Source organism: Asterias amurensis, chromosome 6 (genome assembly GCF_032118995.1).
Source record: "Asterias amurensis chromosome 6, ASM3211899v1".
NCBI lineage: Eukaryota > Metazoa > Echinodermata > Asteroidea > Forcipulatida > Asteriidae > Asterias > Asterias amurensis.
The window spans coordinates 10,101,225-10,127,130 of record NC_092653.1 but is presented as its reverse complement, the minus strand read 5'-3'; the positions used below and the strand labels follow the sequence as shown (position 1 = coordinate 10,127,130).

The following is a 25,906-nucleotide window of genomic DNA, read 5'->3' as shown; positions in this document are numbered from 1 at the left end:
GAGGTTAAACGAACACGTTGCCTTGGATCGGTCGAGTTGATCTTTTAAAAGCATTTGAAACCGTTTGTTATGAAATACATTATGGTTAGATAGATAATTTAAAAGTATAATATAATGATCCACACAAACATGCCTCAAAATTGCACGGTTGTCCTTATACGTCGCGAAGAAACACGGTCGGCCATGTATAAGTGGCCGGCCGTGTTAGTTTGCGAGGTAAAAGGAAAACCGTGCAATTTCGAGTGATACTTGTGTGGATTATTATATTCTACTTTGAACATGTTTAAAATATCTTTCTAACCATAATGTATGGTTTTAAATGCTTTTAAAAGACCAACTCGTCCGATCCAAGGCAACGTGTTCCTTTAAGGACTCAACCTCAAACCTCTTCGACGATGCAAAGTTTCAAACCCTACTTATTATGAAAACATGTGTTCAAAGTGTGGGATGGATGTCAGCAGAGTCTCAATGTGGTGTGCATGTCATTGATCAACATTGAGTGGTGTACGGAACAGGTTTCAATGATGTCAATGAAGACATCATGTGGACTTGAAGTACACATCTGTGGTTGAGATTCTGATTGAGTGATGATTCATACGAATGAAACGACAATCAATAGGTTACAGACAATTAGTGCCAACAGATTTGTTAATTGCCGGTGATTTATAGTTTGAACATGATCATAATTCGCCAGGCCTGATGCTTCACTGAGGCAACGAAGGTGATTGCCTCCATGCCCCCTGAAATGCTCTTACAGTAAAAGTTGACTTTTTCCTCAGAGAAATTTGATATCTGACGTTAGTCTCATGGAGTTGCATGGAGGAAAAATTCCTCCTTACACAGTTACACATGTTACATGAAATTGGAGGATGAGTGTACGTACATGTACCTTAAGCACTCTCTTGAAGGGAGGGAACCTTTAAAAGTAGTATTCTTTTAAATAAATAATAACAACTCTTATATAGCGCATTTCACAATAATCGTATCAATGCGCTTTACATTAGTGCCCTGGTCATAGGGCCAATAACATCTCTTGTTTAATGTTTCTCAGCTCCCTTGGGAGTATACAACCTGGGCAACAGTTGATATCGCTCCAAAGGCTTTTTCGTTCACAATATCAACCTCTACCCTCGAGGTACCCATTTATACCCCTGGGTAAAAAGAGAAGCAAATATAGTAAAAAGCATCCTGCTCAAGGACACAAGTGTCACGACCGGGACTCGAACCCACACTCTGGTGACTTAGCACCAGATTTTGAATTTGATGCTCTTAACCACTCGACCATGACACTATACTAGAGGGGACCTTTTGAAGGTAGGGGGACCAGCTTTAAAAAGTAGTACTATTTTAAAGTGAGGGGACCTAAGAGTACATATAGTACTCTCTGTCAGTCAATCTTGCACCAAATTGAAGGATGATGGTTCACACCCACTCATGCATACCTTTCAAAGCTGCGGATGGTATCTAAGTAAGTTGTTGAAGTTTTTGGCTGGAAGATGAGTGATAGGAACATTGGCATTGTTCTTAAAGAGTTTGTCCATATCGCAAAACCCTCTTGGTTATTTGTGTATTTTGTAGGAGGTAATTTGCTGATTGTTTTTTGATGTTTTAGTGAGGAAAAAGCTTTCCCTTTTTAGCGGACTGTTTTTTACAAAATAGTACCTACTCGTTTTTAGAGCTATCACTGCTTGTCAGAGACATATGTCCTCCACCCACCATCCTGATGGTGGCATATGTGTTGAGAGGAATTTCAAGACTGAAATTCAGTTGTCAAAAAATTGTTCTTAGTAATTCAAGTCAGTGCCCAAATTGATTTAGAACAAGGACTTGTCATAAATTCATTATGGAGACCATTTTGAAGAAAAGCGTGTGATTTAATTTAATTTATTAAATATGCAACTCTATAAGCTCGGTACATGTACATGTAGACAATTTCCTTAGCATAAGTTAGTAATTGAGGCAAAAATTTGTTTCTGTTCCTGTCTGCAAATTGACCAATTAACGCTTGAAATAGCTTACAGGGGTAGTGGAACCGGCATTTTATCTTGTTCCTTACCATAAGTTAGTAATTTAGGCAAAACTTGTTACTGTTCCTGTTCACAAACTTACCAATTAGCGCTTCAAATAGCTTACAGGGGTAGTGGAACCGGCTTTTTATCTTGTTCCACAATTCTATGTTTAAAGGCAGTGGACACTATTGGTAATTACTCAAAATAATTATTAGCACAAAACCTTACTTGGTAGTATAAAACATTGTGAGAAACGGCTCCCTCTGAAGTGGAGTAGTTTTCGAGAAAGAAGTAATTTTCCATGAATTTGATTTCGAGACCTCAAGTTTAGAATTTGAGGTCTCGAAGTCAAGCATCTGAAAGCACACAACTTCGTGTGACAAGGTTTTTTTTTTCTTTCATAGTTATCTCGCAATTCCGACGACCGATCGAGCTCAAATTTTCACAAGTTTGTTTATATGCATATGTTGAGATACACCAAGTGAGAAGACTGGTCTTTGACAATTTCCAATAGTGTACTCTGTCTTTAAGAGGAAGTGCTACCCCTACTGACCAACACGTCAAACACTTGAACCAACCAGGACCCATAACCTGATGCAATAGTTGCTCCTGCCTCTCTCTAACTTAACCAAACATCTGTTAGGCCAGATCAAAATTAAAGCAGAGGCTACCTCCTCTTGATTTTTTTTTTTTTTTTTTTTTTGCAAAAAAGTTTAGAAAGGATATATTTTAAAGATATCAGAAAAAAAAAAAAACTCAAGCATTTGTGTTAAAATATGTGTGTGGCGGTCGTTAAAAAAAAAAAAAAAAAAAAAAAACTCCTTCCATTTTTCAAAAAGGGAGGACGTTAAACATGTTTTTATTTTTTGGGGGCCTTAGTCCTATTATGAGGCCCTTTTTTCTGCGACGCGTATTACATCAAGGTCTTAATTTCCTAGTTTGCCATCATGGCCAGGGAGACCCGATTTGATGTGACTTAACGACTCTTATCTTCGGATGACTAAATCGGGTACAGTTTCCCAAGGAAAGCCAGGTGGTGAACTGACTGGAAAATGCTGTCCGTTTTGGTGACTTTGTGATCCCCACTCTCTCCACATTCCAAGGTCAGGTTGGAGATAACATTACTACCGTCTTCAAAAATACATGTGTTACAAGGCTGTTTCTCTTTCTTTAATTACACATATTGTGAACGTTTAGGTGTAAAATGTGGTTTTTGAAAGTCTTAACAGATTTTCACAACTTTTAAACTTCTACATTAAAATTGTTTCTGAAAAAATAAACATTTGAACAAAATTAACAAGACTAAAAACATACACTTGTGAAAATGTTGAATAGACATCAACTTTGATTACTTTCAAGAAATTCTCTGTTGATTCTTTACTGCTATTGCATCGATTTGACTATGGTTTTAACCACAGGAATAAGTTTTTCACAAAGTATAGACATTTTGCACAACTTTTTTTAATGCAAACAACATGTTTCTCAGATTGTGTTTTCCAGTTACGGATTATTCTTCCGCTCTGGATATTTTGTGATACATATGTTAAAGATGCTTTGTCAGATTTTTGGCCGATTTGACCCCAAAATTTTGATTTAAAATTCAATAGGTATTTTGATGGGGGTCGAGAAAGTTACAAGCTTTCATTTGAGCCATTGCTCGAAAAAGTCCGCCAATTATTAGTAGTAGTGAAATAAAGTGCTCAAAGTTAGTTTTTGTCGGATCCCGACAATATATCACGTGACCAATTCTTATGTGTTTTATAAGAAACGTTCTAAATTTTTGTCATGGTTCCTGACCATTAAAAGTAAAAGTTAAACTTTTTTTTGTTAGAGCGGGTGATACGCTTTGAAATACCATTCACTCAAGAAAATCTATTTTTTAATGTTTGGGGCCAAAAATCTGACATAGCATCTTTAACAATGCTGTGACCTTTTGAATTTTAACAGGTCAGTTTTCTGTACATCATCTAAATTTATACAGTTTTCACTTTAAATTTAGATTTATTCAAAGGAAAACTACCTTTGGATTCCAGTAAGCCACTCAAAGTTCAGCTCTGACAGTTTGGAAAAAGTTCTACATGGAAATTTCACTGTTTGTGAGACACAAGATTAGCTGTTTGCGAGACATCCGTCGGACTCAGCATGCGTGAAGTTGCTTTGACCCTTTTTTCATCATCTGTGCTACCTGTTTCTTATCTATGTTTTGACAATCTCAACCTTCTATCATCTTGGGGCTTGAAGAGGAAGCTACCATCATGAGATTCCAACACCCATGCCTGGAGGCTTCCCATTTACTAGACCTACCCCTACAGACAAGTGTCAATCCATACCACGTCCCTCTTTATGAAATTACGAAACAGGAAAAAAAAGGATATCTAATATTGTTATTCACAGTTTGACGTTTTTTTATCAAGGAGTTCAATATTGGGTCCCAGTGTGCCAGGGAGGGGTACTCTTCGGGGTTCGGTGGTTTTGTGGGGACGGGTCAAAGGAATTTGGCAACGGAGATAACGTAGTGGGAGTTGAGCTGAGAGGGATTGCTTGGTAATTAGTACCTTCCTTGGGAGTGAGGGGAAATGGGTATGTGCTGTCACGCAAATTATACACTATTAGAAATGTGTGAAGGGTTGTCTTGGGCTTAGAAGAAAGATGATGCATGTCTTTTGTCTTAGTTTATTTATTTTTTGTTTTCTTTTGTAAGTTTTTATACTGAGTTATTAAATAAAGAAGCTCTTTAAAGTTAATCTGAGTGAGTTTGTAAAACAAAAGGGATGTTAAGATTTCTGCAGTTCAGATCTGTTTTTTTTTTAGAAAAAAGTAAAATCTTAACATTGTTGTGTTGAGTAGTGGTGGCTGTTCACAAAGTGTACCAATTGTGTACATGTATGCAAATGAAATGTGCTGGCAAGTTTTCTTACACTTTTTTTGTTATGGGTAAAAGTTAAGTGTGTAAAATCTGAACACTTTTTGAAAAGAAATGTTAGTAGTTTGGTGAACAAGCAAATGTTTGTTTTAACTGTTCATAGCTTTGTAAAGGAAAGTTTTGTTGTTACTTTTGGGTCTCACGAACAAAACAAACAATACACTCATTATCTTACCTGATGCACAGGATGGGCAGGTATTAACGACCCCAAAGGTGTGCATCACCTGTCGATCCTTCATGTCTATATAAGCCAGAAAAGAGGGGGCTTTAAAGCGGGCTCAAATCCTTAAGGTTGAACGTACTTTGTTATAGTATGTAAGATAACTTTGGAGAAGGATTGTCATTCGTGCCAAGAGGAACAGTATTGGAATCAGTGGAAAGGTCAGAGCCAAATTAGCGCTGGAGCCACGATGGGAAGTGGAAATTTCCTGCCGAGGCTGCCCCAGTGTCCCTGATGAGTCTACAAACTTGATGCTATTGATGGAGCGTGAAATTCAACTTGTAGAAGGTGTTTGTTATGGTGACGTGTAGTTCATGTCGGTGGAAATAAGCTTAATGCAGTAATTTTCGTGTCGTTTAGGCGGTCTTTGAGTTGCTACCCCAAGGGAGTGAGGGTGGATTGTTTTTCATTTTCACTTTTTGGAGGTTCATGTACAGAGGTTTGAAGAGGGAATATTTTTAGAACTTTAGATAGATTTGTTTGGACATGTTCTCATGTACGCAATAAGTGTGTTGTAAAAAAAAGAAAGGTCAGATTCTTTATACAACTTTAGGAATAATTGTATTTGTTGGCATCTGAATTACTTGTAAAGACAAACCTCATGCAAAATCAAAGTTTGGCTTTGAGACAAAGAGTAAGCATAATGTTGCCATGATTTGTTTTTTGCTGCACGCTGATTCTCAACATTAAATTTATCCATAGTTGCAATACAAACATAATAATCCATATCCTATAAACATGTCTTTACTCGTAAAACTTTTGCATGAATACATTTAAAGCTGAAGAAACTTTCAATTGCTATAAAACACAAGTTGTGTTTCAACAATCGTGGTGTTTGTTAAGAAGAATTAGGACCTGTTGACTGTGGCAGGCCTGATACTTCACAAAGGCAACAAAGGCGGTTGCCCTCATATTCCCCCTGGTCATTGCCTTGGTGCCCTTGAATTGCTACAGTAGAAACTTACAATTGTCTCATAGGGTGCCCTTTACCAATGAGAAAATGCCTTGGTGCCTGTGCCCTTTCAAAAACAACAGGCCTGCTGTGGTGTTTTTATGAGAGGCAGGAAGTAACAAAAAGGAATACACAGCAGAGTAATTTTCTCCTGTCAAATTGCATTCCTTTACCTTGAAGGCCCATTAAACTTCAAATTGTGGATTTTGCGATGAAGTAATAGTTTTCGAGATCTGAGGATTATCGATGACTGCTCAAGCGCGATCCTTATTTCTGGAAAACGTTGATATTGACACTGCTGTACCGGGCCTTAAGCTCATCATTTCCCCCTGCCTGCTTCCTGCGATTACCTTTTCCTTGGTCACAGTACCATTCAGCGCTTGTTGATTTACAGAACAGACATCTTGCAATGCTGTACAGGGGAGTGGGAACGAAATTAGTTTGACTTGTCAGATTTTGGTTGTACTTTTGTTTGAGCGATGGAAATACTTCCTTAAGTTTGTGTTTCCTTTGAAGGAATTTTTAGTGCTTTGTGGGGGAGTAAATCAGGACATTAAATCTTTTCTTAGAGTTCTTTTGCGTTTCATTTAGAAACATGTCACAAAAAGAGTGTATGGAATTGTTATAAAAACTTTCTAATTGAGTTTTTCTGAAAAAGGTTTATACTTAGTCTTAAGGATGCGTTGACAGCTTGCTTGACGTGCTTGCAGGGAGTTTCTTATAGATAGGTTTTTGCCAACATGATGCTGATTTAGAGACAACATTATCAAGACACATACTGTAAAAGTCACATTATGTAAAGGTTTCTGGTGAATACGATGTGTAGATGCTGGGAAAGCAGCAAAAACCTGTCACAGTATTTTTTATCAAGAATTGTTTCTCAAAATGTTATACATTAACAACAGTTGCAGTGCTTCTTACCAAAGATGTTTTTATGGTTATTAATTTTTGGATTAATTATTAAAGGTGTACCCTCCCTTTAAACAGTTCGCAACAGTTAGAACAATTTTTTTTTTTTTGTGCTCCAAAATAAGTTTACACTTTCAAAGCCCCCTTATCAAAGCCCCTTATCTGTCAAAAGTTGATTTCACTGCCTGCCATCAATTTAGCATTTCACTCAGCATGCTCTGATCCCACTTGTACTTTGAGATCTTCTCTAATCACTTTTGAAGGCACCCGATTGTCCCACTAAACTTGAACTCAAATCCCCAACACATCTTTTAACTTGTAAACTTGACAAACGAGCGCCACCAATGTACACCACAAACCTCCTGAGATTATTTCTCAAAGTTGTCAAGTTTTTACATCTCACTGTCATGATGTAAATTGGCCGATAGACAGGTGCCAATCATTGGAGCTTGTAGACACACCCACTTATACTCGCTCACTTAACACTTTCAGTATGTGGGATGCATGTGTGTGTAAAGGAATGGTCATCGAAGCAGACATAACGCTTTTTAGACAGATTTTAATTGAGTAGCACTGCTGTGAAAAGCAGGTACTGTCGCCCAAGCAAATTTGAATTAAACTTCACAGAGCATGGGCAGAATATATTATTTCAATACCCAGCTTGGGCATCATCATTATTCCTGAATAACTTCGAAGTCGCTTGACTATGCCAGGAAAAGCCATTCAAAACGGCTGATTTTGGAATCTTTTATCTACAATATCTGGTTAGCTTGAGGCACTACTTTGCTCTGCAGTTTATTTGACGGTATGATGAAGCCATTCAATGTTTGAACAAATCAAAATTTGGGCGGCTGGGTGCATCAAAATTATGTTGTTTTGGGGTTGCATTTTTTTCCAACACTGACTTTTCTGAATGGCCCCTAAGCCACACTTTTTTTTTCTTTTTTTTTTCAGTTTTTAAAAATAAAGTTTAGGTCTTAGCGCGGATTCAGCTGTACCTTAGAGAGTTTGTTAGTCTTGGTGCAAGACATTTCTCGTTTTTCTTTCACGCACAGCACAGCCAACTCACCAACAGCGCCCGCACCGACTCACCTGACTTGCAGTTGCAGCGATGCTTACTCTATTCGGATGCACGCAAGTTACCAGGCTGGCCACTTCTCTGTTTCCAGTTATGCGCGTGCGTAGTATTATTTGTTGACCCACAAGTTGAATATGTATGGGAAGGTCACATAACTCAATCATGCAGACAGGCCAAGAAGTTTCTCACGGGGGCGGTGAGTGGACTAAGTCAGGTGAGTCGTTGCGGGCGCTGGTGGTGAGTTGGCCGCGCTGTGTGTGAAAGGAAAACGAGAAACGTCTTGCACCAAGACTAAGAGTTTGTATGCAACAGGTTATTGCTGGTAGCCTGTCTCTTCTCAGTAGATTCTTTGTATATACTTGGAATCGTTGGAATCGTCACCTGGGGGTTTGTCACACACAATGGGCTAGCCGGAAAGGTGCATCAATATGAGATTAGGGGCAAGGTGATTGGTAATTTGGCAATTACAGATAACTGGCATTGTCCTTGTGGGGTTGGATTACTAATCAGACACTAACACTATGATGTTCAATGTCAGTGGTTGAAAATGAAAGTGAGCAATGTTTTGTGACGTATCGTTCCACTGACTTGTTAATGTTTTTGCATCCATGACTGCTGAGCAAGTAGTGATGATTTTTAATACTAATTTCGGGTTTTACCCATATACTCTGATGTGTGTTAGCACTGTATACCCGATACTTGCTCGAGCTACATGTATGTGAAACAAAATCACAGGCATATTACTTGGGTGGAATTGGAACCCATAACCTTTGAGATTCTAGAGCAGTGTCTTACCAACTAGACCACAGAGATTGCCCGGCAGCTACATGTAGAGGCAGTTTGAATCCTATATTTAAGCAGCTGAGACTGCAACAATTCTTTTTAAAGCTGTCAGACAAACCTTGGTTGCTGACCATCGTATTTTCTTTTAAAACGAAACACGTTTGTTTGTTTGTTAGTTTTCCCATCAAGGAGACTCGGCAAACTCCCACAAGGGGATATAAACGCCAAGCTGGCAACAGCCAATCTCTCTCGGTTTTCTCTGATTTTCATGGAAAATGAATGCCATACAAATGGAGTATTCAGCAGGAGGAAAACAAATGTATTTTTATCTGGTTTTTCTCAAATCTTAAAACTTTCTTATCTGGGATACCTTTTCTATGCTGAATGCTGTTTTGATGAACCGATGTATTGCCGGGAGATGGGGTACCTTGGGATTAAGAAGCGGAATTGTCTGGCGCCTGACTATTTTTAGTTGGACTCTGCACTTAGTTTTTTCAAAGGTGACTTGAAGGAATAGACGTCTCTTTGTGGTCGTATTACAGGAACAAAGAAATTGCCTAATTTGTTTTGTTTAATCGTGCTTTCCTCGGTCATGTCAGTAATGGCTATTTTTACACACTGTTTAGCGTTGTGCCGAGGGATGCTTTTTTATTGTAATTAAAAGAAGGTGCTCCGGCAAAGAATTTAAAATTGAACTCCCATGATGCTCTTTGAACTTAGCATGCCACCTCCGGACTACCGTCAGCAATGTTCCAAACCCTATGGGTTTTGGATCGTTATGGCAAGAACATGAATGTTTGTTACAAAGATTGGAACCTTTTATCGCCACTTTTTATCGCAGGATGAGAAAGAATCAGTTTGTTTGACAGATTTATTGGAAATGGCACTTTGTCGAGCTTGTGCATGTATCTGGAGAGTTTGATTTCAAGAGGTAAAATATGTTTCTCCTTTGAGTTGGGAACTTTATATTCTTTATCCCCGATGCAAATTTCATCTAATAAATTGTTGCAGTACCCGCTGCTAAAACATAGGATTCGAACTGCCTCTAGCTGCCGGGCAATCTCGGTAGTCTAGTTGGTACATGTACATGTACATGTATGACACTGCTGTAGAATTGCAAAGGTCGTGGGTTCAACTCCCATCCGAGTATTATGCCTGTGATTTTTGTTCACACAACTTTGTAAATTTTCTTACATTGCTAACACACATCGATGTTAGGGTAAAGCCAAAATTAAAATTCTTTATCACCGATGCAAAAGTTTGAATGACATTTTCACAGGTTTGTTTGATTGTACATGTATCTATATTCCTGGGATTAAACCAATCAAACAGTTCCCCCAAACCAAAGCTTTACTTTGCCTTTGAGGTACAGCTTTTCTTGAGCCATAAAGGTGACCCTGGGTACAGCCATGGGAACTGTTTTGTTGTACTAACATGTAAAATGCAATTAACACTCAATCATTTACAATGTGAGAGTACACGTACAATACACCTACTTGACTGACATGACTGAGGTCAAGTTTGAGTCTGGTTTATCTCTGACTTGTTAACTTTTTATCGCTGGTTAATATTTCTTCACTTTTTTTTTTATGAAAAACCTAAACCTGAGTGCAGAGTTAAATTTAGAGTCCGTAAACAATCCATGGAAATGAAAACCGAGTCATTTTTTGATACACAAATTGACAAAGCTGTAGGCACTGATTCACGCAGTGTGGATACCAGTAGAGAGAAAGTGACTGAAAGCAAATAAGTATATGCAAGACACACAACCCTCCCAAATATTTAGTCTTATTTGACCTCAGTGGTGGCGCTGTTTGATTGACCTTTCAAAAGTTCAGTTACAGTTTCAAACCGTTTGATTTATCTCTGTTGCACTTTTTTGAAAAATAAAATCATAAAAATTCTCAAGATAAATATCAAACACGTATGGCGCAATTCTTCCTGCCCTTGACTAGTTTTATTCCCTCCGGTACCGGGACAGGAGTTGAAGGAATCTGTCACGTGGCTGAAACACTCCCCAGGATGCTATAAAAAATATGTTGTGGTTCTTATTGGACCCTCGGTGTTCCTCTGGGAGTCTTAAAGAGCCATGTTTTACCTCAGATAAGATGATTATTCTTTGGACATCTTGACCTAATTAAAGGAAACAAACTTGTTTCATTCCTAACGAGTGGTTTTGGAATGTCTGTTGTATGTCACAGTTCAAAAGTGAGAAGAGAGTCACTTAATCGGTTTTGGCATGACAAAAAGAACGAAGGCAAATAAGAGGGTCACACTTAGTAAGTCTGAAACTGGCATGATACTTTGAGTATCTGTTAACTCTCTTATGTCGCTTGTGAGCATTTTCATTTATTTCATTCATTTCATTTAGGTCCCTTGAGAGTAATACATGTAGTTGTAAAATGAAAAATGAAGATCGCACAAATCCACACACAGCTTTCAGAATGGGAAAGAGGACTTTTAAGGGTGCTTTTGTGACCTGTTGTTGTTTTTGTTTTGTGTGTTTTTTTTTTTTGGGGGGTGCCGTTTAGAAAAACGAATGGTGAAGCAGACTAAATCGTGTTAACGACACCTGCATTAGACAAATTTGAAATGTCTTTACAACATTGTTAAAATTTACACCAAGGGCAAGTCAAGGGCAATAGAGACCAGCAGTTGGGAAAAATTTCTGGCATTTGGTGACAACTCACCAGATAGATCTTTTGCATGTGATGTCATAAAGGTTAAAAGATGTTATTTGGTTTGCGGTAACACCATTTTTTATCTACTTGCCAGGTACATGTAGAGTTTGTTCTTTAGAGGACTGTCTTGCTTTATATTATTGCGGAGTAGATTTTCGGAATTCGGGAGACTTCTCAGTTCTAAAAAGAACTGTCCTACTTTTCTTAACTACTACCTGGGCGGAAGGTAGAAAATTGCCCGGGACTACCTATAGTACTTCTTTCTAACCAGATGCATTTTATAACAAACGGTTATAAACGCTTTTCAAAGACCAACTCGACCGATCCCAGGCAACGTGTCCCTTTAACTTCACTATCGCGGAGTGAGTTCTTAATTAGTTGCAATGTTTCGACGAGCTTGCTCTAGTCATCATCAGGAGACTGATGAAATATGAGAGAAGCGGTTGTTCATTGGCCCATCCTGTGTGCTGTGTGTAGATGTGGCTTTCCATTGTTTCATCCTAACATGTGTAAGATGGTTGACGGGATGACGTCAATGGTCTACCGCATTCACCTGATTGAAAAGTTTATGGCAGCTGGGTCATTCTGGATCAAGATAATGATTAAGGATTCCTCTGGAGACGTTGTCTATCTTGTAGAACGCCTACGATACAATGTACCTCCTCGGGCACTTTGACTGTAAGATCTTCCGGCAGAGAGTATCTTGGAAATTTATTGCTTACTGCCTTCGCCAGTTGCACTTTTTAACCGTCTTCAACAATTCCAGAGAATATGTGTGATTTGTGGAGCTAAAAGACATACAATGGTTATGTTAACGTTTTCACTTCAAACTCTTTGTTTTTATATGTACCAATAATATGCGGCGCTTCAACATTAAAGCCCAGTTCATACATTTTGAACTTCCCAGCCGATGTAATATGAATGTTGATGTCACAAATTTGCTATGAATAATTCGCATCATTTGAAATGTACTTAACTCCTGAGAAGCATTAATCACTGCGAAAAACAGCCATGTGACGTCAACATTTGCTTCGCATTCGCAAGAAGTATGAACCAGGCTTCATACTCTTGTTGTTGTCTTTGCAATGAGTTGGGTGCCAGTCACAGCAATGGTACCTGTATGGTATTTTGGCCGGTAATTTATTTTGCTAAGCAAGAGTTTTCTGTGCTTAGCAATTTAAAAAAAAACAATTTTTTTTGCAAAAAAATAGTTAATGGCCAAATTGTTTGTGCCTATATGCTTTTTGAAATTGGGCCTTTTATATTACTGTCGCAATGAATTCATTGGGTAAATAACACCTGAACGGCAATCCTCATAATGATCTTAGCGCTTTGTGAAATCGGGCCTTGTCAAATCGGGCCCTCTGAGATTGACCTTTCAAAATGGCACTCATCTGAAGATGCAATCAAAATCCTCTTTCAACATCTCAAGACCATCATCCATCACACTTTCTTTATCACATCCCAACACCTGTGTACTCCTGTGGTTTCATTTACAGGTAACAACCTCCAAGTGTGGTGGACCCCACGTATTTATATTTCAACACCGACATTGTTTGATTGAATTTGACGTAGTTTTTTTTACCTGTGTGACATTTCACAGGTCCAGTCGATCAGTCATTCACGAAGGCCAGTGTTCTCCGTTGCACACCAAGCCGATTATATTTCTGCATTCATTAAATCAAACAGACATGTATCCATCATGCAAAAATTAGATTAACGTTATCTCGGAGTAAAACCTGGGGCTTACACATGTTGCCGATCACAATACCGATGTTACGCTTTCCTGTCGAAATCAGGTTCATTCATCATCCGTGCACATAAGATGTTCAGCGCTGTTGGTGGCGCTACGGTTTACAACAACTCAGCTCACCTTTTCTATTTGATTGATCATTATTTTATGAAAATGAACGTGATTGATTGCTGAACAGAGGTAGCCAAGTTTGCGTCTTCCGTTATGCAAACTCCAAACAGAAGGTAAAGATTCCAAATTTAATCGGAGAGGCGGCATGATACTTTGAAGAGAAAACGGTCCAGGTGTGGTTTGGTAACTGATGAGTCAAGGTGAGCTGGTATCAGATCTGGGACCAATCACAGAACATGCTAAGCAACTTGCTAAGTACAGAAGTATTTTGCTTTGCAGAGCAATTTTACCGTCCAGAATGGTTTGTGAAGTACAGTGCTTGCGACAGGTGTCTCAATTATTCTTTGCTTAACGGCTTTGTGATATTGGTCATGGTGTACATGGTACTGTACCAAGCACCTGTGATTCTCTTGGCCCCAATTACATGGCTTAAAGGCAGTGGACACTATTGGTAATTACTCAAAATAATTATAAGCTAAAATCCTTTCTTGGTGACAAGTAATGGGGAGAGATTGATGGTATAAAACATTGTGAGAAACGGCTCCCTCTGAAGTGCCATAGTTTTCAAGAAAGAAGTAATTTTCCATAAATTTGATTTCAAGACCTCAAGTTTAGAACTTGAGGTCTCGCAATCGACCATCTAAACACACAAAACTTCGTGTGACAGTTAAGGGTGTTTTTTCTTTCATTATTATCTTGCAAGTTCGATGACCGACTGAGCTCAAATTTTCACAGGTTAGTTAATTTATGCATATGTTCAGATACATCAACTGTGAAGGCTAGTCTTTGACAATTACCAATAGTGTCCACTGCCTTTAAGCACTAAGAGTAGATTGCCAGAACAGAATTATGCTCACCAGAATAAGTTACATGTACACCTTCCAAAACACCATGTCATAAATGCATCAACTTTGAGTGGTGTCCCACAAATTTTTGCTTGACAGAAAATTGCTTAGCAAAATTGTCTGCTGATCGAAGCAGCTCTTTAAAATCGGGCCCAGTAGTCGATGCATTTCCCACGTTATAGACCCAGGTCTTGGTGCCATGTCCTGATACCATCGGTTCTATCCCCTAAATGCTCTGTGTTCCATGAGTATGAAACTAATTGCTTCTCTTCACCAAGGAAGATATATTTGTTTAGGTCTACACAGGTCTGGAATTTCATATTTGAAAATACTAAAGGCCTTTGGAAACTTTTAAAGGGCACCAAGGCCAATACCAGGGGCAATAGTGGCCATGACCTGTGGCTTTCTGGGGCCTGCGTGTACTTCCAGTCCTGGGTCTTAATTCTACTTTTTTTCCTGGTTAAAGCCATTGGACCCTTTCGGTAAACAGTGTTGTCCAAGGCCCACACTTTGTGTACCACAACTTCTATATCAAATAACAAACCTGTGAAAATTTAGGCTCAATCGGTCATCGGAGTCGGGAGAAAACAACGGAAAAACCAACCCTTGTTTCCGCGCGTTTCGCCGTGTCATGACATGTGTTTAAAATAAATCCGTAATTCTCGTTAACGAGAATTTATATTGTTTTGCTGTTTTCTCAAAAAGTAAAGCATTTCATGGAATAATATTTCAAGAGAAGTCTTTCACCATTGCCTTCTGTAAACCCTGTAAGTTATTTGTAAATCTGTGAACATTTTAGTTTTTTTTCCTGAACCGAAAGGGTCCAATGGCTTTAAAACCATATTACTATCGGTGTATTCTCCTTTCCAACTGCCTCCTGTCAATAAAGTCCACAGTACACAAACCATGTTTTTTTTTCATAACACCTGCTGTAAACTGAAAAAAAAACCCATACCAAGAAGTGGTTTTTGTCATGAGAGAATTGAACTCCCGACTCTTTATCCTGAGGATGGACCATAACAATGGTAGGAATCACTTCTTTGTCCTTACATTGACCTACAACTGTAGTTTGGACCAATCTCGGGACACAAGGGTCTACTTTAGAATCTCAGTTGTCGGAAACTGGAGATGGATTAGTATAGACCCTGGCTTTCTTCAACTCGCTGGTCATCTACCATTGAAGTTTATCAGCCTTGACAAATTTGTCAATTTTTTTTTAAACCAGTAGCCTAGAGGCGTAGGACCTTTCACCTGTTCACCTAAAAAATGTCACCTAAAAAAAACCTAAGAGGAAAACTCGGAGAACCGTTTCTCATTCATGGATAACCTAAACCTAAACCTAACCAGTAGGACCTTTCACCTAAAAAAAAATAAACCTGAGAGGAAACTCGGAGAAACATTTCGCGATGGCACCATTCATGGATAACCTTCTTGCGATCTCTCCAATGAATACATGCCTTTCATTACAGCGGGGCAACGGCGGCGTACAGAAGCCCAACGATGATGAGTCAAGCGCCCTTGTGCAAATGAAATTATGTTTATCAACCGTCTGATCAGCGCAAAACGTATGGCAGTAATTTGAAATTAAAATGTCTTTTCCTGTAACATATGGAGGGAGGCAGAACCTCCTGATGCTCATTCGGAGTCGTGTCAATTATACAAAAATATGATTGACGTTTTTATCTCTGCGCTTATCAAAAGTTGGGATGTTGTCATGGTCGCCATCCCGTTGATGGATGCCCATCTCTCATTGCGATCGTTTTGAACCCACGTTTAAAAATAGACTTTCAAGTTAAAGGAACGTTACAGAATTGGAAAGAAAAACCTCTTCTAAGATCACAGATTTACATAAAACTGACACGGTCTAATGATAATCACAGTAGAAAACTGCATTTGAAATATTTCTGTTTGAAATGTCATATCCGATGAGAAATAAATAATCTAGTTTTGCGTTTGTAGTTTATCACCCAGTGAGCGTTTTGCAACTGTTTTGTTAGCAAAACCAATTCTGTAATGCTCCTTTAAAGGTTATTGGCAGACCATAAGAAATATCGGCTGACTTTACATAGTACATTTAATGAATTTGTATTATTTATTTTTTTCATATTTTTTATGGAGTGTCATTTCCCCTCGAATTAGTTTTAAAAGACAGTTATCTCAAAAATGTTGTATGAAGCGGATGCGATTTGGCAATATTCCCCAGCATTCCCTCCCAAAATTTCAGTGAACTTGCTTTTAAAAATACAACTTGCATTTTCTGTTCTGTGGCTCATTTCATGTATGCAGTTCATGTCCACATAGTGCATAAAGCTCCACTAAGAAGTATGTTTTAACTATTTGACCTTCCGGCACAACTATTTATAACATCAATTGGAGATAAGTTTATATTTTTCTTCATTGTGATGATTGATAGAAAAGGTGTTTGAACTAATAACAGTGAGGATGTTTAACACGCAACTTTACCCTTGACAGAAATTTTCAAAATAAGTTCAGGGAAACTTTGTTGGCAACATATGTCATTATCAATGTTCGTTCTGAGTCAACTGTGTAACATTGCATCCACATGAGTCAAAAAGTCTGCATTAAGTGGAGAACATGAGTCACAAATGTTTGATTGATATTGGATGATTACACCCTTCTATACACATTTAAATCCAAGATGGCCGATTATTGGCCACGGAGAGTGTAATAGAGTGCGACAATATAAAGCTGCTGATTTCCAAATTCTCATCCATGTAGTCATTTAACTGTCAAGGCTCGATGACGTTTCTTTTTTAAATTTGAAAGTACAGTCATCGTCCTTTTGTGCCAGCCCTGCTGTGTTTGCTTAAACTCTGCCGAAATTCTATCACTGAAAACGTGCTAGGAAAAAGAAAAGAAAAAAAACGGAGGTAAAAGTTCCCAGAGGGTAAAACCTAAGGAACATGGTAGGGTCAGTGACTGTGCCCCGATTAATTCACTTCCGTCTTGACACCTACTATGGAGATTAAATCTGTCGATGAGGCTCCACCGGGAAAGTAACCCCCCTGCAACCAGGAGTAGATCGAGTGCTATAATCAGTCAAACGTGGACATGATTGAGCCGAGGTCCCACCGCCATGTTTTATCAATCCAATGTGAAAATCCGTCCCGTGTATTTTGGGGGGAAGTTAGATTTTGATGTGTGGTATACATCAGGATTGTTGTCATTACTAATTACAAAAAAAACAAGAAAACCGGAGGAAATTTCAGGTAGCAAGGGAGCTTTGATGACATATGTTGTTTTTGATGGATTCCCTGTATTTTGGTTTTAATGATGAGGATCCTGGACCCTCCACATGTTTCTGGGCCTGGGTCTCGCCTGAGCAGTGAGCATAGGACCGAACACACTCCCTGTGTTCCCAATTTCCTGGCCTGGCCAGTCAAAAAGCGTCTTCCTTGACACACCGTCCGTCCGTTGTGAAATCTTTCTTGAGTGATCCGAGAGTTTCCCCTGACTGACAGATTGCACCCCTACCACCACCTCTGTCCCTCTCCTGGATGAGATGCCGCCCAGGCTCTGGTGACAGGGCTTCCCCTTAATCAACGTTCCCCTCCTATCCTCCCCGCAGACCAGGGTCTAACCGCTTCCAGATGCGCCTGTGCCACATCATTTGCGTTCATCCGTAACATCGTGGCTGGAGATTCAACGCAAAGCATGAAGCATCCAGGCCTTGTTTTGTACTTGCCTATTATGTTACGCTTGCTCTAGTCTGATTAAGGGTGAAACTTGAACCCTAAACAACAGCGGAATGTTGAAGACAAACAAAAGGGTTTACTTTGAAAATAGCCTTGCTCTGAGTATCTACCATAACAAAATGTGTGTTCGTCTGTGTGTACAAAAAAATAGAATCAGATTACTTTAACCTACAGTACATTGCATCTGTACATAGTTGGTGCAGTTTTGTAGGTTTAAATTGTATCTATGTATTTGATGCAATTTTCATTGTTTGTATTTTGGTTTAATTTTTAATGGAATATCTATTGTAACTTGCATCTTTGAACATCCTTGGATGGAAAGAGCACACTAGAAATGTAATAAAATATTATTGTTATTATTTTCAGTATGCCTTTCTAGCTTTGTTTATTTGTAAAAACTTTTATGAAAGTTATCCTTTTCTGTAAAGGTTTCCTTACCTTTAGGCCTACAGGAAGTTTATCACAAAATAACAATCCTCTTCAAAAATGTTTGGTTAGGATCCAGCCATTTAAAATCGATTAAATAATTTTGTTATTAGTAATATTTCTGTTGATTCATCAGCACAAAGCTTAATACACATCTGTGTCGGTAAAAGCAGGGTATATAAATACAATCATACTTAAATAACTTTGTGTTTATTTGACAACAGGAAAGAAGAAACCGAATCAAGACCACAAATTGCAGACGCCAGAGAGAGAATCAAAATCGGCCGCCCCTCGCTGAGCAGCAGATTGGGCTACCACGCAGCAGCAGCAGCAGCGGGCAGCAGCAGCGAAAGCAGCGGGAGTGAAAGCGACAACGGCGGCGAGTTCGCTTCCGGCAGCATCCCCAACCTCAAGATCATGGTAGCTAACGATCAAGACTCGTGGGATGATGACGATGACGTGGATGATGATGATGAAGATGGAGATGAGGAGGAACAGCAGCAGAGAGGAGTCCAGGATCTTAGAAGCCGTCTTGAGAGTCGGCGGACAAATAGCAAACTCCGCCCGTCGCTGTCGATACAAGTGGAACAAGATCTTTTCTAGTGTTTGTGAAACGTGACCCCCACTCTCCCACAAGATACATGTATGAGTACAGTCTTGATACGATGGTCACAAAGTGTTTAAACAATACCAAGGGCATATTTCAAAGAGCTGCTTAAGGGCACATGACACCTTTGGTAATTGTCAAAGACCAGTATTCTCACTTGGTGTATCCCAAATTTGGACTCAATTGGGCATTGAAGTTGCGAATAAGAGAATAATGAAAGAAAAAACACCCTTGTCGCACAAATTTGTGTACTTTCAGATGCCTTTAAACAAGGCTTCATCAGGCCCGAAGTCTGTTGTTCGTTACCAAGTGAGTTTTTATGCTAAAACATTGTTTTGAGTAATTACCAAAAGTGTCAAGAAGAAATTGCTAAGCAGGACACCAGTCACAGATGGTATGTGTGACTTGGTATTGTAGCTGGTAACTTTGCTGATTGTTTGTGGTTAGCTACTTGTCATGCTCAATCAGCTCTATGGAATTGAACCCTGGCCTTAAATTTTCAAAATTAATGTTAAAACATTTGAATACAGGACTTTTCGTGTTTCGGCATATTTTTTGCTACATTTGTATCCCCAAATGATATGTACACATGTAGATAGAAGTGAACAACTTTTTGTTATATTTGACTACAAAAGGTGTCCCTTTAAAAAGTAAGGGAAAGTGCAGACTTTAACCTTATTTTGTGGTAGAAGATCACAAATGAACCAATAAATGTAAGTTTTTAAGCTTATTGAAAAATTGTATATATATATACACATTCCCCTTTGTTTTCAAGTTTTTAATTGGTACACATCAGAGATTTGTAATGACTGTTAAATTTAAACATGTGTACAAACTGTGTACATAATCCATGTACACACCACTGTAGGTTCAATTTCCATTTAACATAATGGGTGGATTTTCAAGGTTTATACTTGAGAACGTTCCACTTGTAGTACATGTAACTAATACAAACCAGTGTTAACAGTGCTGAGTAACTAATGTAAACCAGTGTTAACAGGGAGCAAGTTGAACAGCTAACTAACAACTTGTATTACCAATCAGTCAGGTGGATTGCTAACTATTGTACGTGTAACTTGAGTTCTAGTTATGAGCAAGTTGGATTGCTAAACTAGTATCAACTACATTAATTTTAATTAGAAGCAAGTTGGACCGCAAACTGGTGTCAACTATTACTATCAATTTGGACCAAGCCGGACTGTGCTAATTATTGTTAACAAGTTTTGATTATGAGTTGAACTGTTGGATTGATAAGTAACTTTATTTTATGTGGGGTGTAGACTGTTGATGATTATTGGTCAATAAATGGACAAACCTGTTGGTTTATAAACTAATTACATAGAGTGGTTAAAGGCAGTGGACACTATTGGTAATTACTCAAAATAATTATCATCATAAAACCTTTCTTGATTACGAATAAAGGGGAGATGTTGATGGTATAAAACAATTTGTGAAGCAGCTCCCTCTGAAGTGACGTAGTTTTCGAGAAAGAAGTAATTTTCCACGAATTTCATTTCGAGACCTCAAGTTTAGAATTTGAGGTCTGGAAATCAAGCATCAGAAAGCACACAACTTTGTGTGACAAGGGTGTTTTTTCTTTCATTACTATCTCGCAACTTCGACAACCGATTGAGCTCAAATTTTCACAGGTTTGTTATTTTATGCATAATGTTGAGATACACCAACTGTGAAGACTAGTCTTTGACAATTATCAATAGTGTCCACTGTCTTTAAATTGCAGTACCATAGAACAAAGTTTCTAACAGAGGTGCATGCCTGTGTGCTTCGGTTTTGAAAGGGCACGGGCACAAAGGCATTATCTCCTTGTTATAACGGGCAACCAGATGAGGACATTTTTAATTTGTCCTCCAGCATTTCAAGGGCACCAAGGCGGCAATGACCATGGGGTCATGAAGGCAATCACCTTCATTGCCTCCATTGCCTGTAAAGTTCAACTTTTCTCTGTCCAAAAAACAGTAGGCCCTCATCCCCACACCCAAAATTTAGTCGGATCACCTCGTCAAAGTTTGTCTGAATGTTTTTTAATTGCATTCGGTTGCAGACGAGACAGGGATCAAGCACTCAGTGATACAGCCTAGGCTGGAGGGCTGGTACCAATTAGTCAAACCAGACCAAACTAAACCACTATTGGTTGACTAGACAGGGTGCGGGTGTAGATATAGTTCAGCTATAATTTTAGTCGTCTATGCTTTCTCTTGGAGATAATAATTGAATTCGTACTAGTTTTTCATCCGACTGTAGAATATGCCCACATGCACAAACAAGAGTTTTCAGTAATGACTAAAGAAAGCAAGCGCGTATGATTTGCTTTCAAGAAATGAAAGTCTCAGTTGTATACATGTTCTTTTGGCAATGGTTTCTGTAAAAGAAGACATGAAGAATTGATATCATGAGAGTTATGTGAACTCAAAATTAACAACTAACCAAACATGAGAATTATGTGCAATCGTAAAGGTTACTTGAATTTTGTGATTGTTTGGTCTCAGAAGATAGCAGAGCATGTTGTTAAGGGACACCAGGTTTTCTTATTAATTAGGTGCCAATATGCTACTTTTTTAATAACTTTACCTATGAATTTTGGTTTTGTTTAATCATACGGATTATCTACCCCCAAACCCTGTTGGATTTTATCAGCATTAAATTACTCCCCAAAAAGCTGTTCTAGAATTGTTCCATTTTTCATTGAAGCATTGAAACTCCTCATATAAAATACACATATTTTAATTCCAGATAATGATTGTTTCCTTGCTGTTCACCAGTAGCCCACATTTTCCCTCGTCATTAATACAGGCAATAACCAATTAATATTTCCCGCTTTGTTGCCAAATGTTGAAGTATATTCATCAGTGGGTGTTTTTCTCTGGACCCCCAGTCTTGCAAATTTGCATAAACACCCCGAGGATGAACAAACAGCAATGATTCATAAAAATAATGTAGGACGTTAAACCTGTGAAAAAATTGCTTGGGAAATTGACTTCAAACGCATCCTGTGCCGACAGAAACGCTCCTCAACAAAAGCCCTGGAGGAGTTGTTTGTGAAAGAGTTGGTGGAAGTTGGTGAACATGGCGGTGCCAAAGTTTTATAAGTTCTGTGGTTTGGTGTTTGTAAGGTAGAGTGCAAGTCAGCCCCAAAACCACAGATAAGCTGTACTTGGCATTGGAGCTTGTTAACAGTGCAATGTTCTATTTTGGGGAATTTATGTGTTTTGTTTTGTCTGTCAGGGTTATCGTGTGGTTTTTACAGCATAATATTTTTTCAAGCTACATACTTGTTGACTTGTCCATCACATAGCGAAGTGTGTATAAAGCTTAAAGGTACATGGTTATGGATTGGTTTGTCCGTCAGTCTGTGGTGTTAGTCTTGAGACGACCATTTCATTAATGTAGGGTTGTCGATATCGCAGTACCAATTAATGGAGAAGAGATTGTATCAAACAAACTTCTGTATCAAGATCAAATATTCGTAGACTTGCCAAGTCCCTCCTAGACAGTCGATGTTGCACAGCACCTACTATCGGTGACTAAATTTGAAAAAAACTAGCCTCGCCAAAGGAAGACCACTCTGGAGTAATGTATGCAAGGGTCAAGAGGTCGGCAGTGAAGTCCACTCACGGTCTTAGGCCATGTCCGGTGTGGCGGTTTCAGTGTTCCGGCGTGTTCAGTGTTCCGGCGTGTTCAGTGTTCCGGGACTCAGTACAGCATATAACAATTGACTACTTTCGCTTGCTGTGCGCAGGCGTCGCATAGCGTAATGTTACCATATTTGGTCATTGGGAAAACTGAACACGGCGGAAAGTTGAAACCGCCACACCGGATTGGCGGATTCGGCTATGGATGCAGCTGTTGCCAAGTGTGTTGCTTTGGGCATCCGAAACTCCCACACTTATTCACAATCCAGCCTGTAGTGCCGCAAAGTTGGATAAGGCCATACTATGTCTTCTGTTGACTGACTGAAGTTACAAACAGGTTATGTTGGCTATGTTCCTTTTTTTATTTTTTTAAGAAAAATAAGATGACTACATTTAAATTTCTTTGTATAACAAGTGTACTTTAAAAGAAAATAGTAATAATTGCTTATAGAGACTTCTTATTAAACAGGAACTGTTGTTTACTAACTGCATCAACATGTGGTAATTTACCTGTAAATATTAAATTAAGCATATTTTTGTGAAATATGAACAGAGTAAGTAAAAGGGAACAAGAAGTTATGGACAAATTGAGACTGTTACACAATTTGTAATTGTACTGTAGATGCTGTAAGATTGATCAAATGTGGAGACATAGGATGGGAACCATTACAGATTACTGGATTGTAGTTGTTTTTTTATGTTTGACCAAAATGGTGGAAATAGTGCCGTGGTTGCTAGTTTTTGTTATGATTGATTTTAACACTACTCAAAAAGATGTATGTACATATGGTGCTACCGTAAAGCTCACCTGAATATACTCCAACCTAGCAAAGTATCAAATGCTACTAACCCTGGCATATGGCACAGTTTAACATTGACAGCTCAAAAGTTGCCCTGCACAGTGGGTGTGTGAGGGTGGGTATGTATACACATTCAAACCGGGGACCTATAACAAAAGAGGACAATTGACCCCTTGCACACAGGCATGCGCGGCGACTGGTGCCACGCTCACCATGTTGGTGGGCAAGTAAGGTTTACGTGTGTTAACGCCGCGTCGCCTAAAATGCGCACTTCACTGCATAACGCACAGCATACTCTATGCATAGAGCTTTATATGAAAACGCACAGTGAAATTGCCCACCAGTATGGCGCATTCAAGATTTTTCTGATGATGACGTCAGGTGAAATGGGTCAATAGGGTCCACGGTTCGGGAAAGGTCCACAGTTGGAAACCGTGTATAAAACCAATGGGAGTTGTAAAAAAGGTTAGAGTACAACAAAAGAGGGACAAGAGGAGGTCCATGGTTGTAGGCGTATACAAGCTAGGGTGTGTGCACATGAGATTTGCAATAATAAAATGCAAGCGAAAATTTTCTAGTCTTTAAATGCCTCTACTACAAAGAACGTCTGTTGAAATGTTGGAAAAAAAAAAAAACAGTCATCAGACAAACATCCGCTCTGAAAGTCAGAAAATTTTATCTTGTCGAGGGAGAAAGAAAAAAATAGAGAAAGAAGCAGAATATAGAAAAGGGAAATCAGCTGAGCTAGTATTTCTCACGCCTCGGCACAAAGCCAAACTCTACCGGTTAAGAAGAATTGGGTGCGCATGTGTAGAGGTGCTACAAACGGCCGTCACACTGAGCTAATGTGAGACTATGACGAGCATTGTCTGTCATCGTCTCAGTTAGGAAACTACTGGAGGGGAAACACCCCCCCCATTGCTGATTGTATTAAGGTGTGAATGTTTCATGGTTATAACTGTCATAGGCACTGACTCATCAGATTAGATGCTTGAATGTTGACATGGGAATTATGCGGTTAGAGTCGGACCTCGTCGTCGTGTGTTGGGAATAAAGTGTTCACTTCACTTTAGGCGAGTACTTGAAAAGGGTTGAGGCACCATGAGGTATCATGCAGTTAAAGTCAAACCTCACCATGTGTTATGAAAAAACTGGTTGGTTTGGAAAACCTCACTTTCTTTGAGTACTTGTATAGGGTCAAGGCATCATCCACGGGGATCATGTGTTGTGAACAAACTGTTGCAAAACCTCACGTTATCTGAGTATTAGTATGGGGTTGAGGTATCATTGGGTAGGATGCGGTTAGGGTCAAACCTCTTTGTGTGTTGGGAATAAAGTGTTCCAACACCTCACTTTCTGTGAGTACTAGTATAAGTTCATGAAAATTGAGGTATCATGTGTTGTGAACAAACCTCACGTTATCTGAGTACTTGAATATAGAGTTGAGACATGAGGTATTGTGCTGAAGAGTCAAACCTCATCGTATGTTGGGAAGAAAGTGTTGCAAGACCTCACTTGAGAGTACTTGTATAAGTAGAGGCATCATAAGGTTTCATTCGATAAAGTAAATATTCATTAAATTTGGTGAATGTTGAAACACCTTGTCTTCTGTGAAACCAAGGCTTACATGTAGGCACCACAAGCTATCTTGCTATAGCCTTAAAGGCAGTGGACACTATTGGTAATTACTCAAAATAATTATTAGCATAAAACCTTACTTGGTGACGAGTAATGGGGAGAGGTTCATGGTATAAAACATTGTAACGGCTCCCTCTGAAGTGAGTTTTTGAGAAAGAAGTAATTTTCCATGAATTTGATTTCGAGACCTCAGATATTAGAACTTGAGGTCTCGAAATCAACCATCTAAACGCACACAACTTCGTGTGACAAGGGTGCTTTTTCTTTCATTATCTCGCAACTTCGGCAACCGATTGAGCTCAAATTTTCACAGGTTTGTTGTTTTATGCATATGTTGTGATACACCAACTGTGAAGGCTAATCTAAGACAATTACCAATAGTGTCCACTGCCTTTAAAACTTGTCATGTGTGGTGACAACAGCTAACTTTATGTGATTCAGTTATCACAACTTTTGATTCGCAAATGATTTGAGCAAACTTTCTGTCGAGATGTTTTATGCTATTGGTCCCATAAAAAAAGAGTTTAAAGGCAAAGAAAGTCATGTTCATGTCTGGACTTGATTACAAAATGAGCTGTAAAGGAAGTAAATCTAAGCAATATTTTTTAGTTTTATGTAAAAGTTGGTTGCCGGGGGGGGGGGGGGACACCAGTTGGTGCTCTTGGACTCAGCTTTGACCTTTTGACATTTGAATGTAACTTGATCTACACATTTGAATCATTGATTTGTACAGCTCTTATTGTGTTTACTATTTGTACAGCCGTATACCTCAATCAGAGTGACTTCAATGTAAATAAAAAATGAA

At 38.9% G+C, this 25,906-nt stretch overlaps 1 protein-coding gene across 1 annotated transcript in view; it reads left to right on the top strand.

Moving 5' to 3' along the window:
- LOC139938468 (uncharacterized) overlaps positions 1-25,874 on the top strand; it is a 71,983-nt gene extending 46,109 nt beyond the window's left edge. The window contains exon 9 of the mRNA XM_071934013.1: positions 18,631-25,874. Within this exon, the coding sequence (XP_071790114.1) occupies positions 18,631-19,009 (379 nt within the window). The 3' untranslated portion in view covers positions 19,010-25,874. The remainder of the gene's footprint in view (positions 1-18,630) is intronic.
- Positions 25,875-25,906: the final 32 nt, after the last annotated feature.